We start from the raw sequence: 16,767 nt of genomic DNA, 5'->3' as shown, positions 1-16,767 counted from the left end.
CAATATGAAGAACTGGCGGAAAAAAATGCGGAGGGAAACTTCTATGACACAGACATCAAAAACTCGTCCTACAGATGACAAAATGTATTGAACTGAATGGCGATTATGTGGAAAAATAATGCAATACCTATGCAAACAAACAAACAAATCATTTATTTCAGACATAGAGCTATGCTACAATCTGTGTAAGTTTTTTTAAAATATATTCATTCTTTGTATTTTAAAAAAGTCTTGTAACCTTACTTTCCGGATAACCCTCGTACTTTTGGCAATATAGAAGTGAGCCCCCGGTGGTGCAGTGGGTTAAAGCACTGAGCTGCTGAGCTTGTTGATCGAAAGGTCACAGGTTCAATTCCGGGGAGCGGCGTGAGCTTCCGCTGTCAGCCCTAGCTTCTGCCAACCTAGCAGTTCGAAAACATGCAAATGTGAGTAGATCAATAGGTACCGCTCTGGCGGGAAGGTAACGGCACTCCATGCAGTCATGCCGGCCACATGACCTTGGAGGTGTCTACGGACAATGCTGGCTCTTTGGCTTAGAAATGGAGATGAGCACCACACCCCAGAGTCAGACATGACTGGACTTAATGTCAGGGGACTACCTTTACCTTTACCTATGCTAGTATCAGCAAAAAGCAGAAGGTAAATTGGTGTAAAGAGGAAAAACTGGATCGCTTTTTAAATCATTTTTGATTTGTGGAAATTTAGAGCCGTTTCTGGATTCATTTTTCTTCCAGACTTATGGTAAACTGAATGATAATTTCACTATGCTCCATGCGCAGTCTAAGTAAAAATGACAATTGTGCCCTTTACACAAAGGAGAGGTGACGCCATCCCAATCTGGTTTGAATAGCAACAGATCGGAAGGCAACAGAACCAACAATTATGCTCCATTGGAAGACTGGCTGGAGGCTGTGGCACATACCTTAGAAGTTGAAACCTAAAACAAAACTATTCTTCCATACACAGCTTCACAGGCAAGTATTGGCTCATGAGACAATGGGTTCACATTGTCCTTTAAAAAAATGTTCACCTTTGCTTTAACCCTTAGGTTAGGCTATTGAACCAAATAGTGTTTTTCCTCTGCATTGAAAAAATCCATGTCAGTTTTCTTCCTCAAGTGTCAAAAGTACTTGGTGAGCCTTGGGCAGTATGCATCTTGAATCAGAAGTGGGTGGGTGGCACCATTTGCAGCTCTGTCTCAGGCCGCAGACTTTCTTGGGCTGACCCTGCTGCAGGAGAAACATGTAACTGAAATTCTCTTAGTATTCCTGAAGGAAATGTGTTTAAAAAAAGAATTAAAAAATTAGCAAACACATATGATTTCACATCGCAATGTGTATCGGCATGCATAATTACAGCTGATACTGCTTAGGCTGCTTTTTATGGAATCATAGAGTTGGAAGAGACCTCATGGGCCATCCAGTCCAACCCCCTGCCAAGAGGCAGAAAAATTGCATTCAAAGCACCCCCAACAGATGGCCATCCAGCCTCTGTTTAAAAGCCTCCAAAGAACAAGCTTCCACCACATCTGAACATGAAGAAGAACTTCCTCACTGTGAGAGCTGTTCAGCAGTGGAACTCTCTGCGCTGGAGTGTGGTGGAGGCTCCTTCTTTGGAGGCTTTTAAACAGTCTGGATGGCCATCTGTTGGGAGTGCTTTGAATGCGATTTCCCTGCTTCTTGGCAGGGGGTTGGACTGGATGGCCCATGAGGTCTCTTCCAATTCTATGATTCTATGCCAGAGTCTCTGAATTGTTTATTTTTTCACTCAAATTATAAAACCCAATCTGTTTGTTAACTCTTGTAGTCTTATAGAGACCAGTTTTGACAGCCTCATGACCGGGTATCCGAATTATTCTAGGAACAGCATGAGTCTAAACGCCCGAAAGAGCAGCGTTATGGCAAAACTGCAAAGTGTGAGTCAATATGCGCACTTCACCCTAACATCCCTGGAAGTGTGAGTATTGCACAGCTTGGGAGGAGGGATTGGCTGTTCTTGTTGCTGTTTTTCACTTGGGTTACATTCAGCTGGCAGCAGGTGAATTCAAGGTGTCCTTGTACATCAGGAAGTGGATTTTCTCCTCCCACTTGCCTAGGCACAACCTTTGACTTTGTCTTGTACTGTTTCACTCACCTCTCTGGGAGCTGCTGGCAACTTTGGTCCTTCACTCCTCAGCTGTATCAGATTGGGGTTCTACCTTTATCAATGGATCTCCTGTTTCATTTTGCTGCCACTGTCCTCTTGCTACTCTCTGTTTCCAGGAATGCTTTTTCAGAAGGTGATCCATCTTTTTTTCCCTTCCTTCTGATTTTTCTTGTCTAGGATTGTAATAACAATCAATGCTGCAATTGTATTTAGAGTTTGGAAAATTTAATCTGGGGGACTCAACCTCCCAGAATCCTATGTATGGGAAGTACAAACTAATGTATTTTTCTTCATACTTTGAATCTGTGTAGATATGATTAGAAAATTGCAGTTGGATAGGGGATGGGGGGATTTGGGAGATACTTGTGCTTGAATTTTTAAAATGCTTATGTTTTCTTGCATGACATTTGTTTTAAAATTATAATATTTATGGGACTGTTCAATGCAGGAAATACTATTGTGAAAAATATGGGAAAATATAGGGCATGTATACTAAAAATTAAGATACTTGCTTAAAGAGCATTACACATAACCAAGGAGCCCCCGGTGGCACAGTGGGTTAAACCATTAAGCTGTTGAACTTGCTGATGCAGTGATAATTATGGAGCAATCCCAAATGCAAAGCTGTAATTGCAATATTGGATGATAACACATCTATTTATTATCTGGATATACTTGCATTAAGGGTCCCCCAGGTAGCACAGCAGGTTAAACCTCTGAGCTGCTGACCTTGCTGATTGAATGGTTGGCAGGGAGCTCCTGCTGTTAGCCCCAACCTAGCCAACCTGTTCTGCCAACCTAGCAGTTTGAAAACATGCAAATGTGAGTAGATCCATAGGTACTGCTTCAGTAGGAAGGTAATAGAGCTCCATGCAGTCATGCTGGCCACGTGACCTTGGAGGCGTCTGTGGACAAGGCTAGCTCAAAAAAAGGTTGAGAACCACTGGTTTAAAATAAAGATTTTCAGAGAGTTCTAATTGCCCTCCATTCGTGCTTCCTTTAAATCAGTGGTGTGTCCGTTTCACAGCCGAATCAGCTGATCAGCTATTTCAGGGTTTTCGGGGGGGGGGGGGGGAGGAAAACAAATCATGTATTTTTTGTGAGGGCAGGGATATATAGTGATGCAAATATGCACATTTTTTTACTGGAATTGGAATAAAAGGGGAACTTTTTATTCCTTGTTTTTTTGGCTGTCAGCGAATCAGCATGCATTTAATGCTAATGTCATGTAGCCCCCCCCCCCTTTTTTAACCTAGTAACTTCCATGTTTTAGATCAGGGGTCCTCAAACTAAGGCCCGAGGGCCGGATACGGCCGTCCAAGGTCATTTACCCAGCCCTCGCTCAGTGTCAACCTAAGTCTGAAATGACTTGAAAGCACACAACAACAACAACAACAATCCTATCTCATGAGCCAAAGCAGGCCCATACTTCCCATTGTAATACTAATAAGTTTATATTTGTTAAAATTGTTCTTCATTTTAATTATTGTATTCTTTTCATGATTTTTTTTTCCAATTATAATCTGGCCCTCCAACAGTTTAAGGGACTGTGACCTGGCCCTCTGTTTAAAAAGTTTGAAGGGTCCCGGTTTTAGATGCTGTGTAGATGAGCCCTGTGATATCCTGTTACTTAATTTTGATGTGCCTTATGCTTTGATATAAAATATGGAACCATGCAATTACAGCACAACTGGAGATACCCAATGTCGTGTAATGCACACGGGAATTCCATGTTGGCCAAAAATACAACCATATGTATAAGGGAACATACACATATGTAGAAGACCAGAAGAATGCCAGTCATGCCAACAAAAATGTGAGCTTTTGTGCCTCCTCAACTATGAAATATCTTCTCCCTCGCCTAGAGATATAACTGGCACTAAAGCTGCAAATGCTTGAATATGAGCTCAAACCCCTCTTTATTTACCTGGCATTTTAACCGGCTGATTCTATCTGCATTGTGTTATTGTACTTTCTGCCTTCGTTTTGTGATTTTGAGCCTTTCCAGAGTTTCAATGATATTTCTCTACAGCTCTGATGCCTGAAAGGATAAAAAACAGTCTAAAATGTTTAAATAAATAATGTAGGAGGTGGGATTTTGGCAGCCTTTCTGAGATATTAATCTGACTCTGCTCTGTTGTTTCTCATCCTAAAAAATAACTTCCTATGTTCTCATGTGTTCTAGAAACTGAAACCCATTCTGGCAACAACTCATGTCCTGGTAAGTATCCATAGCTGATCCTGTAAAATGCACATTTGTTATTTTTATTTCTTTATTTTTAATTGTTTCTTTTTTGCTGTCCACTCCCAGGGACTTCTGATGTGAAGCAGAGCAAATGAAAAGAGATAAAATAAGCAAAACACTCTTTGAAAACAGGCGAAGGCTCTGTCCAGAATGAAAAATGCCATATTTTCTTCCTGTTCTTTCCAACTTTATACCGATCTGAAGAGCTGTGTTGAAGAGTCTCTGATCATACCTGGGGTTGACGGGAAATATTATGGGATAAACAAAGCATGAATCTCCAGAATTAAAAAGGAAAGAACAGGAACAAAACCTGTGACTTTCTGGTCTATTTCTTTTTTTTTTTTTTTTTTAGTATAATTTTTATTAAGAGCTTTTCCATAATTACAAAACATACATATCGAAACACATGTAGGTTACAGTAGAAGAGTTAATTCAAGAGATCTATCCTTTTACATTTCTCTTTTAAAATTTCCCGCCATTAAAGCATTTATAACCTTCATGTGTACTTAAATGTCGGTTATATATATATTTCAATCTCTACTGAAATCCACCTGTAGTTTACAAAAGAAAGAAAAAAAAGGGCAGGGTAGGATCGAGGGGGGTGGAAAAGGGAATGGGAAGGGGTAGTGAAGGGATAGTCGGATGTGAACAATAGCTTACACATACATACACTCTTTGGACTTCCCAAAGTCCTGGGGGAAATTGCATCCTTGTATATTCTTGTCAAATATTACCTAATCTTAATTGCGGGCGTCAACATACAAAAAAAAACTCATACAATTAACTTTTTCTTTTCTTTAAGAAAGCATCTAAGTGGATACCAGTCTACTCTTTTCTTTGTATTTATATTATATAACAAATTCGATAATGAATCTAACTCCATAAAGTCCTTTATCTTGTATAGCCATGCCTCCAGTGATGGAACTTCCCTCATTTTCCATTTACTCGCTACTACAGTTCTTGCAGCTGCTGATAGATGGAATAACAAACTCTCTTTATTTTTCTCCATCTTGAAGTCTAATAGATGCAGGAGGTAGTATTCCGCCTTTAACTCGAACTGTGTTTGCAGGATCCCTTGAATATTTCGGTGGACCTCCTTCCAGAAGGTTTTGACCCTTTTACAATCCCACCAGCAATGTATAAATGTGCCTAACTTGGTACCACATTTCCAACACAAATTACTTGCCCCATGTTGAAATTTTGCAATTCTTGTCGGTGTTAGGTACCACCGTGTAAACATCTTATACCAGCTTTCTTTAATGATTACTGTTTTGGTAAGTGTAAGTTTATCTTTCCAGATATCTTCCCAGTCTTTCAAGAGGATGGTGTGTTTCAGGTCTAACGCCCATGAAATCATATTTTCTTTAATAAGATCTTTTTCTGTCCCCCATTCTAACAATTTTTGGTAAATGGCTTTGACCACCTTCCTCTCCTTCACCATTACCTTATCCCAAAAGGAGTCAGTTGAGGCGAAACCTATTTTGTTCTCCTCCTTGAATGTGTCCAACACCTGATGGTAGTGGAACCAGGAGAAGTTTGGATCTAAGGATTTCAGTTCTTCTATTGACTTCATTTTATATTGATTTCCAACCTTTGTTGTAAGGGCCTTATATGTATGCCAACTGTCTCTAGGGAACTCCCTTTTTTGAAAAGCCTCAATGGGGGAAATCCAGAGGGGTGTTTTATCGTAAAATCTAGTTTTGTACTTTTCCCATACCTTTAACAACGCAGCCCGAATAATATGGGTAGTAAAGTTCTTTTCTATTCTGGCCTTTCCATGCCATAAATAGGCATGCCAGCCCCTCCGTAGGTCTGCGCCCTCTAGATTTAGAAGTTTTTTCTTTTTAAGGGTTGCCCACTCTTTAACCCATGTCAATGCAGAGGCTTCAAAATATAACTGGAAGTCCGGTAACGACAAACCTCCCCTTTCCCTCGCGTCAATCATTGTCAAGTATTTAATTCTGGCGTTTTTTCCCTGCCAAATAAATTTCAGCATATCCCTTTTCCATATTCCAAAATAATGATTTGTTCTGAGTATCGGGAGCATTTGGAATAGAAAAACCATCTTAGGTAGAATATTCATTTTTATCAGAGCCACTCTCCCCATGATACTTAGCTTTAGTTGTTTCCATTTTTCTAAATTTTTGGAAATCTCTTTCCAAGTCTGATCGTAGTTATTCTTAATCAGCTGTATGTTACTTACTGTTAAGGTTATCCCAAGGTATTTGACTTTTCCAGCTAAACTGAAATTTGTGTTCCTCTCCAGTTCTAATTTCTTGGTTTTGCTGATGTTTTTTGTTAATAATTTAGTCTTTTGTTTATTTATCTTTAGCCCTGCCACCCTTCCATATTCCTGGATCACTTCTATCCAATTAGCGATGTTCTCCACCGGATTTGATATTATACAAACGATGTCATCCGCATACGCTTTTGTTTTAAACTCATCTCTTCTTATTTTCACACCCTTTAAATTTCCGTCTCTCCTTATTCCTTCCAGGAGGATCTCCAAGGACCATATAAATAAAAGGGGTGCAAGGGGGCAGCCCTGTCTAGTGCCCCTCTCAATTTGGATATTGTCTGTAAGGTGGCCATTTACTCTGATCCTAGCTCTTTGACTTGTGTATATAGCCTTTAATGTGTTATTGAATTGGAAACCCATATCTCTCTCCTTGGCTAGGTGCGTCATGAATTCCCAGTTCACTCGATCGAAGGCCTTCTCAGCGTCAACAAATAAGAGGCCTAGTTCTCTTTGGTGATTAACTTCGTGGAACTCTATGATATTTAGAATAGTTCTTATATTTTCACCCATTTGTCTTCCAGGGAGAAACCCATTTTGGTCTTCCTTGATTAACTCATTCAGATAGATCTTTAGTCTATTAGCCATTGTGTGTGCAAATATTTTGTAATCAACGTTCAATAAGGCAATTGGCCTATAATTTTTGACGTTTTCTTCTTCTGAACCTGTTTTATGTATTAGAGAGATGGTCGTCTCTTTCCAGGAGTCCGGAATTCTTGCCTCATTTAGTATATTATTAAATAGTGTCTTCAAATGTGGTAATAGCTCATCTCTAAATAGTTTATAATATAGAGATGTAATTCCATCCGGTCCTGGCGATTTTTCTAAGGAGAGGTCACTTATTGCCTTGATTATCTCACTCTCCTGTATCTCTTTGTTCAGCAGTTCTCTTTGTTGTTCAGTGAGTTTCTCCAAATTATATTTTGACAGATATTTAACTATTTCTTCTTGAGGTATATTTTCTTTTTTATAAAGTTCCTCATAGAAGTCCTTAAATTGTCTGCTGATCCCTTCATCATCTGTGTAGTGTGTCCCATCCTTAATTATCTTTATGATGTGTTGAGATTGTCTTCTTTCCCTGAGGGATTTGGCTAGGAGTTTGCCCGGTTTATTAGCTTGTGCGTAATATTTGGCCCTCAGGTATTTCAAGTTTTTTGCTATATATTCGAGTTGGTACGAATCCCTTTGTTTTCTCAGCATCTCCAATTCTATCCTGGTTTTTTTATTTCCTGGTTTCTTTTTAAGTAGACTCTCTTTTTCATCAATACTCTTCAGCAGTTCGGTTAGTTCCTCATTTCTCTTTTTATTGCGTATAATTCCCTGCTGGATTAGGTGCCCTCTTATTACCGCCTTCCCGGCATCCCATACCACCTCTTCCTTTACTTCTCTGTTGGCATTGAGTTCAAAGAATTCTTTAATTTTATTTCTACACCTTTCTACATCTTCTTCTTTTTTAAGTAAGAATTCATTTAGTCTCCAAAATCGTTGTTGTTTCTCACTAAACACCTTTAAGGTTATGGGACAGTGATCGGAATTGCCCCTAGGCAGTATTTTTATTTTTTCTGTTTTGGTTAAAAGGGTCTTAGAGATCCACACCATGTCAATTCTGGACCAGGTGGAGTGGCGGGCTGAGTAGAATGTGAAATCTCTTCCTAGAGGGTTTTTAAATCTCCACGCATCATGCAGGTGCCAGTCCTTTTTTAATTTTAAAAAACTTTCCGGGAGTCTCCCACAGTTCTCTCTTGCCCTCTTCTTTCCTGTCTTATCAATCTTACAATCTAATACTCCGTTAAAATCCCCTAAAATAATTAGGTTGTCAAATGTCTGTTCTTTAAGTTTCATTCTGAGTACTTTTAAAAAGTTCGTTTTGGGGCCCGTGGGAGTATATATATTACAAATAAGTAATACTTGGTTCCCTAGGAAGATTTTGATACCGATCATTCTTCCATCATTATCTTTGAAGGCTAAGGTGGCCTTATAGGTGTCTTTGACATATATAATCACCCCCCTTTTCTTCTGAGTGGCAAGAGAGGAGAATTCCTGGCCTAGTTGGGGCTGTATCAGATACGAGCTATGTTTAGGGACAACATGAACTTCCTGTAGCGCAATAACATCACAATTGCTTTTTTTGAGGGTGCTGAATATGAGCTTTCTTTTATTTGGGGAGTTCATCCCATTTACATTATTCGAATAAAGTGATAGACTCTTCATCTTGATTTACTTGTTTGTTTTTTTCTGAGGGTCCCACCCCTTTATCTCCTTCTTCGTCTTCCAGTGAGTCCGGTCTGGCTCTCTTCTTGTCCTTCCTGCTCCACTCTTTCTTCCTTCCTTTCTCTGTTTTTGGTGAGGCTGCTGTTTTGCCTGTTTCCATCTTTTCCTCCTGGTTGGGCTCCTTTCTTAAGTCATCCATCAGTTCCTTGTAGAAATTCTTGGCTTTATGTTCGGATGTTATCCAAAGCTTTTTTTCCTTATACGAGACTTGGACTCCTTCCGTGCGTTCCCAGCGGAATTTTATCTTATGTTTCTTAAGTACATCCGTTAAGAAATAATATTTTTTCCTATTATACATCGATGACGTGGAGAATTCCTTAAGGATAATCAGTTTTCTTCCTTTATACAATGTTTGTTCCTTCGATTTTATTTTCAAAATCTCGTTCCTGACACATTTTCTTGTAAAATTTACTACTACATCTCTCGGCACATTATTTCGTCTAGCGTAGTTGGAATTCACTCTTCTAACCACATCTATTTCTTTGCTAGTCTCTTCCATAGAAAGCTTCAAGATATCTGCAGTAATCTCTACTATTATACTTCTTAAATTGTCCCCCTCTTTCTCCTCTAAATTCCTGTACCTTAATTGATATTCCGTTTCCGGATTCATCAGCGAGTCCTGTTGTTTCTCCATTTTCTCACTCTTATCCTCCAAGCTTTTTAGTTTGGTTTCATTCTTCTCCTGGGCCCTCTTTAGCTGGGCATTCTCTTTTTTCAAATCCTTAATTTCCTTCTGGGCACCTTCTAAGTCTTTTTTCACCCCTTCCATTTCTTGTCTTATTTCTTGTCTCAATTTACCCATTTCCTTTTGAAATAGGTTTTCCAAGTTAGTTTGAGTTTTCACTTGGTTGTCTTCTATTTTTTTTTCAATATTCTCCTGAATCTTCCTCATTTCTGCCAGAAGGTCTTTCAGCGATACATCTCCTTGCGTGGAGTGTCGTCTCGCTGGAATAGGTATAGGAACTGGGGGTATCGGGGTTGTTCCTTGAGAGTTTTGAGGTGGAAGTGGGTTTGTGCCCAGCTGTGTGTTCGAAGTCTTACTTTGTTTAGTAACTGTTAGAAATTTCTCCATCTTCCCTTCTGCCATACTGGACTTTTACCAATGGGCTTTTAGCAGTGTACTAATAGTTGTTGGTAGTCTTTAAAGTAGACAAGTTCCACCTTTCAACTTGTTTATTTAAGGGAGAGTAAATTCCCCTTTCAACTTATTTCTTATCTCTGGTGGGGTTCTATTTCTTAATAGTAATGATAAGATTGGATAAGATTGGAACGTTGTACCTCGCCTCCCCAGTAAAGTCCGTGTTCTGCCCTTCCTCTTATATTTCTGGTCTGCTTAAGTAGCGTCTTTCCTTTTGTCCTTACTTCCTCCCCTCCTACCTTCAGGGGGTTTCTTTGTTTCTTTATTGAAATTTATTCTTACCAGTCCTTATAATAATCCCCCCGCAGCCAGTTGTCTCTTTATTTTTACCCTTCTTCTTCCGTTCCTGCCGATCATCGCCTGCCTTCCAGGTCCTTTCAGTCGGCTCTGTTTTATTATTTGCTCTTCCGGGTTTCGGCTTTCCGTTGGGTGCCTGACGTCACGACGTCGTTCCGTCCCGTGAGGGCGTCGGGGCGTCAGAGCGTCCCTGCGTCCCTGTGCCGGGCGTGCTGCTTCTGTATTCTTCACTGCCCCGCAAGGGCGCGCAAGCCCGCGAGTTCGTGACTTTGCTCACCTGGCCCTGATTGAAGATCTCTCTTTAAAGGTACCGTCTGGGTCCTCCTCGCGAGGAGAATTAAGCTTAAAGGAGCGTGATGGGGTGGGTACAATTGGGGGTCTTAGGTTAGGAGGACTTTTTTCTTTTCCTTTCAGAGTATTACCTTCTTTTCTCCCTTTCTTTCCAACTTCCTTTCTTCCACTTGGTGAATTTCTTTATCCCTTTTGTCTTATTATTCTTATTTTTTTTTTATTGGGTTTTGTCTTCTTCTTCTCCGTAGACGCCGCTTTCGAGCCCCCGTTTCTTTGTTGTCTTCTTATAACCCGTCTAATTTTGTCTTCTTTATCTTTATTTGGAATCTAAATGGAGGCTAGCGGTGTTGTCGACCGCTCGGTCGCACACCTCTCGGGGCGCACACCCTCCGCTCTGCCAGGCAGGAGTTGGCCGCCTCCCTTGAGGGGAGACCGCTCCTCCGCCCCCGCAAAGCTCTGAGGGCTTGGCTGACAAGCCGTCCTCAATGCCAACGGCTTGTGGGGTCTCTTTGAGCCCCTTCCCCTTGTGAGAGGTGCGAAAGGTACCTTGCTACCACACGGAGCTCCGGTACCTCACTCCTACCGCCATTCCGCCTCCACCGGAAGTCCCACTTTCTGGTCTATTTCTAATCGTTCTGGATATACAATAAAATAGCTTAAAAATATGCACGCACATGTGCATATAGTTAAGTCATTGTGGTTTTAGACACCAAAGCTTTTGTGAAACAGTGTAGTCTTGGCTGATCATTGGAGGTCCAGGAGGATGAAGCTAGCCTGAATTCCCTTAGAAGAGAATTTCACTGTTGGAGTGTCTCTACAGAGAAAGCCCTTTGTCATGTGTTTACCAGAGCAGCTTCTTGAGTTGGTGGGACACACAAAAGATATGCATCCAAGACCTCGGATTCCAGGCAGGCTTAGAATCATAGGATCAAAGAGTTGGAAGAGACCTCGGTGGGCCATCCAGTCCAACCCCCTGCCAAGAAGCAGGAATATTGCATTCAAAGCACCCCTGACAGATGGCCATCCAGCCCTTGTGCCGGCAGCTCTGTTGACCGAAAGGTTGGTGGTTCTAATCTGGGAAGCAGGGTGAGCACCCATCTGTCAGCTCCAGCTTCTCATGCAAGAACATGAGAGAAGCCTCCCACAGGACAGTAAAACATCCGGGCGTCCCCTGGGCAATGTCCTTGCAGACAGCTAATTCTCTCACACCAGAAGCGACTTGCAGTTTCTCAAGTCACTCCAGACACACAAAAAGAAGTTTAAACCCAGTTTGCAGCAATTGAATTAAGCTGTGGAAAAAGAGGGAAAGGAGCAGTGGGACTTTTCATGAGCAACCGAAAAAGTAGATTAAGTGGAATTACCTTCATCCATAGTACAATTGGAAGTAAGCTGTATGGGTAACATAGGCGAAGGTAAACTAATTACAGTAAGTATCAATCTGCAAGGCTCTCTTCTCCTTCTCTCCCATCAGATCCCGAATTCTGCACATTGGCAACCAAATGCTGTCAATTTGGAGTAGATGACTATGGCTGGATTGCTGCAGCAGTTGGCTGGAGTCTCTGGTTTATCACCCTTATCCTTCTCTGCATTGATAAGATCATGAAACTCAAGCCTGATGAACCCAAGTATTTGGAAGCATGACACCTCTCCAAGCTGACGCCTGCTTGTGACTCCTGTGTAAAGAAATTCATTAAGCTGAAGAATGTGTTGAGGCCCAAGAAGGACTGTGCACTGACAAGTTACGTTTTATTGTTTTTATACATCTCTGTATTTTCCCAAGTATTTTGAAGATATTTATTTGCTGTCCATTCAGGGTTTTAGCAATAAAGGTTATGTGTGTGCAAATGAGGACATTGCCTCCCAGATATACATTCTTTCCCCTATGGATTTTTAATTCAGTGCTTGAGTTCCTAGCATTGCAGCTGAGCATTCAGAAACATAGTTTATATTAAAAACAATAGACAAACATGTTGTATTTGCATGTGCATTTTCTGCACTACAGTTCTCACCTTTGGGCCAGCTACAGTTGTGCGTGAATATGCATTCCCAGCTTGGATACATGTATTTCATCAGACAAGCATATCTGGCAATCTTGACTTTTTGAAATATTTGAAGGAATTTCAGGTGAACAGATTCTCACATGCTTGCAAACAATAGCCTTCGCATTAGACTTTGGTAGAAGGTCAAATGACTATAGTACAGTGGTTGCGAACCTTTTTTTAACCAGGGACCACTTGACCAGGGACAACTTCGACCAAGTGACCCTTGACCAGGGATCATTCTCCAACATTAGCACCAAAAGGGTTACGAATCGGTTTTTGGTCAACTTTAGATTCAGTTTGGTTATTTGGGATACAGATTCAGAAAATTGCATTGGATAGACTACATCAGCTCTGATACAGAAAATATACCATCCAGTATTCACCATCTGCTCGCCTACAGAAAACAATATCTAACAATCTAGAGCTAATGTGGTAGTAGTAATCTAACCCTCCCCCTCACGACATCCCCGTTGCCTTGGTTTTGGGAAACCAGTTGCTCTCGTTGCTGCATGGTTTTGAGGCAACAGTGAAGTAATGGTGAGGCTGCTGACCATATTTTCATTCTTGCGGACCACTGGTGGTCCATGGACTACAGGTTGGGAACCACTGCTATAGTAGGACAACTTGTACACCATGTATTTACTAGACACTGCTATTTAGTTTGTATAATGTTTTTGCATGTGGAAAATATTGATTTTCCCTTTTTGAAAGCTTGGCAACATACTAATCAAAATGAGTTAATTGGGAGTTATTCCTGTCTAGTAGCTTTGAGTCCCCTTCAGGGGAGATAAAATGGGGTATAAATAAAAAATATATTGGGTTGTTGTAGGTTTTTCGGGCTATATGGCCATGTTCTAAAAGCATTCTCTCATGACATTTTGCCTGCATCTATGGCAAGCAACCTCTGAGGCTGCTTGCCTTAGATGCAGGCGAAATGTCAGGAGAGAATGCTTCTAGAACATGGCCATATAGCCTGAAAAACCTACAACAACCCAGTGATTCCAGCCATTAAAGCCTTTGACAATACAAAAAATATATTAATAATCTATGAAATCCCTTTCCCACAGAAACTTCTTTTATAGTGACGGGCCCCTAATTTTTGTCTCTGCTCCTCCTCCCCTAAATGAAAATTGTCTTGCTACATCTCTGCATCCTCCAAATCACTATTTCTGGATCCGTCTTGGTCCTGATTGTGAATTGCTGTCATTAAAATTTATTTCCCCCACTCCCAAAACTCAGAACATGCAGCTAGTTGACATTCAGCATGAGACTTTTCAAGGTCAATGGCTTATATCAAGACTTGTATTTTTACCTCTTGCTCTTTTTTATGATTCTAAGCCAGGCCCAGTGTAAACTAATAAAATAGTAGAGGTTTTCTTAGGAAGGCTGCAATGCTTTTGTTTCAGTTGAGGGCGGCACAGTCAGATGCTTACACAACAACTGAATTGTGTTTACATCTCACTTCTCAATGGCTTTGAAATAATTACAGTTCAACAACCGCTGGTCTTTTCACTATGTTATTAAAACTGTGGCATTCAGTAGGAAATTTCAAAGGACTGGAAAGGATGTAGGAAGCCTTTGAAAGAGCTATGAATGTATTAAAGAATGGAATGACTGTGGAAAATAGAAACGTTCTTGGTCAGAGTGTCTTTATGTTTTTTTTAGTATATTACTGACTTCTTTTTTATTGTACATGCAAATATAATGGTAATAACAAAATAGAATGATCTAGTCATATTATGAAATATACAACATCAGTTGTCAGCTTCTTAGTCAACAAAAAGACATGTAAATCCCTTTTCCTCACAAATAAAAAAAATTACAAAGTTGAGTAGCAGATCAGCAAATAAGTGAAAGGAAAAATGCACTTAATGGATGGCGTACAACATAAACAACTTTTTTGGGGGTAGAAAATATAAATCAGTTTGGCAACTGAGTGATGCATTAACTATGACAATTGCATCTCTGCAAATTCAGAGTCTTACTTTCACCCACTGAGTCTATGAAGAGCATCAAAACTCCGAACAATTGTCTGAACACAGTCTGGAGAAGATGCCTACAGATTCGGGTACAGTTACAAGAATTGTGTTAGATGGGGAGGATGTGCATGGTTTAGGGATATTCTGTCTTGCCTATTTGCTAAACAAACTGTGCTGGTAGGTTCAAACAACATTTCTCCTCAACTGATCATAAGATTATGCATAGAATTCAGTGGGATCTTTGAGCTACAGGTGATATCTGATATCTTCCACATTTCTTATCAGCTTTGCTTGATTCATAGCTACACACCTATCTACAGAAAGTAGATTTTGCTGAAGGCATGTGTGCTTTGGGCTCCAGGGCACAGTAACACACTCAATATGGGGTTGCTTTTAAAGCTAATTTTAAATTTTCAGCAGATACAAAGAACATGTTGTGTATTCGTGGATACTTTCTCCCACTGTAAAATATGGAAATAAATGCTGAGAGTCAAAATTAAAGAAAAGTTATTCCGAGAAATGTTTCTTTCTGCTTGGAGATAAAACCAACTACATGGTGTATTTTCCCTTAGCTCAGCGTTTCTCAGCCTAGGGGTCAGGACCCCTGGGGAGATCATGAGGGGGTGTCAGAGGGGTTGCCAAAGTATTTTCTGTTGGTCATGGAAGGTTCTGTGTGGGAAGTTTGGCCCAATGCTATTGCTGGTGAGGTTCAGAATGCTCTTTGATGTAAATCCCAGCAACTACAACTCCCAAATGTCAAGGTCTATTTTCCACCAGTGTTCACATTTGGGCATATTGAGTATGTCCCCAATGGTCCTTTTAAAGCATGAGGCAGCCAGGTTTGGTCCAGATCCATAAGTTTGGTCCAGACCCATCATTGTTTAAGTCCACAGTGCTCTCTGGATGTAAGTGAACTACAACTCCAAAACTCAAGGTCAATGCTCACCAGTACTTTCTGTTGGTTAGAGGAGTTCTGTGTGCCAAGCTTAGTTCAATTCCATCACTGGTGGAGTTCAGAATGTTCTTTGATTGTAGGTGAACTATAAATCCCAGCAACTATAACTCCCAAATGACAAAATCATTCCCCACCCGCACCCCACCAGTATTCAAATTTGGACATACCGGGTATTTGTGCCAAATTTGGTCCAGTGAATGAAAATACATCCTGCATATCAGATATTTACATTATGATTCATAACAGTAGCAAAATTACAGTTATGAAGTAGCAATGAAAATAATGTTATGGTTGGTGGTCACCACAACATGAGGAACTGTATTAAGGGGTCACGGCATTAGGAAGGTTGGGAACCACTGTCTTAGCTCTTCAATCCCTAATTTATGAAATGCCAGGAAAAAGAAACCCAAACAATTATCCCATCATTATTTACTACATTTAAAAGTGCCCAAAGCTACATGCTATAAATGACTCTTTTGCTTTCCAAATTCACCACTGTGGAGTGAACTGTTCACATTACTTTCCCATCATTTTGATCTAAAGACGGTCCCGTGGGGTTTTCAGTGAACGGTGGGAGCTAGCAATTTAGAATGATTACCCTTCTTAGACGCTTGCCAGAGAGATGAAATCTGGCAAGTGAAAGAACTGCGCTGCGTGCAGATGAAATGCAAAGTGAAACCATAAGGTTAACTTCCTCGCAAAGGAAAGCCGTGCCTGGGAGACTGATAAAGGGAAGCCACAGAAGTATTGCAATTGCATTAAAACCCTGTGATTAGTTATGGCTAAATGAGATGTCACAGGCAGATTCCTGGAACATGTCCCCAATGGTCCTTTTAAAGCATGAGGCAGCCAGGAGAGGCCATGAGTTCAGAAGAAGAACTGTGGGTTTGGAAGGGGGCAATCTAATCCCGTCTCCTTTGGGCTAATTTCTACTAAATATTCAATCTCTGGTTTTTTCCACCAAAGGAGGAAAGATGCATAGAGTGGAAAAGCTGCTGGGAAAGGGGATTTTTCAAGTAGAAAATTGGCAGGAGTTAAGTGGTGCTCTATGCATTGCTCAAACTTAAAGAGACTAGCTGCTTCAAATTAAAACGCTTTGGAAAATGTT

The 16,767-nt window shown here is 40.6% G+C and overlaps 1 protein-coding gene across 1 annotated transcript; it reads left to right on the top strand.

Moving 5' to 3' along the window:
* The first annotated feature begins 2,056 nt into the window (after positions 1 to 2,056).
* TMEM213 (transmembrane protein 213) lies at positions 2,057 to 12,588 on the top strand. The gene is made up of 3 exons (XM_060779708.2): positions 2,057 to 2,278; positions 4,331 to 4,366; positions 12,155 to 12,588. Exons 1-3 carry the CDS (start codon positions 2,206 to 2,208, stop codon positions 12,322 to 12,324), a joined length of 279 nt encoding a protein of 92 aa, XP_060635691.2. The 5' UTR covers positions 2,057 to 2,205; the 3' UTR covers positions 12,325 to 12,588.
* Positions 12,589 to 16,767: the final 4,179 nt, after the last annotated feature.

This window comes from Anolis sagrei, chromosome 5 (assembly GCF_037176765.1).
Source record: "Anolis sagrei isolate rAnoSag1 chromosome 5, rAnoSag1.mat, whole genome shotgun sequence".
In the NCBI taxonomy this organism is placed as follows: Eukaryota; Metazoa; Chordata; class Lepidosauria; order Squamata; family Dactyloidae; genus Anolis; species Anolis sagrei.
This window is presented reverse-complemented; position numbering and strand designations above follow the sequence as displayed.

Bases quoted from the DNA above. Each gene is read 5' to 3' on its own strand.
- TMEM213 (XM_060779708.2), top strand. From the start codon at position 2,206: ATGGATCTCCTGTTTCATTTTGCTGCCACTGTCCTCTTGCTACTCTCT. The intron at 2,279-4,330 runs GTGATCCATCTT...CATGTGTTCTAG, and splicing joins CAGGAATGCTTTTTCAGAAG to AAACTGAAACCCATTCTGGC. The intron at 4,367-12,154 runs GTAAGTATCCAT...CTCTCCCATCAG, and splicing joins TGGCAACAACTCATGTCCTG to ATCCCGAATTCTGCACATTG.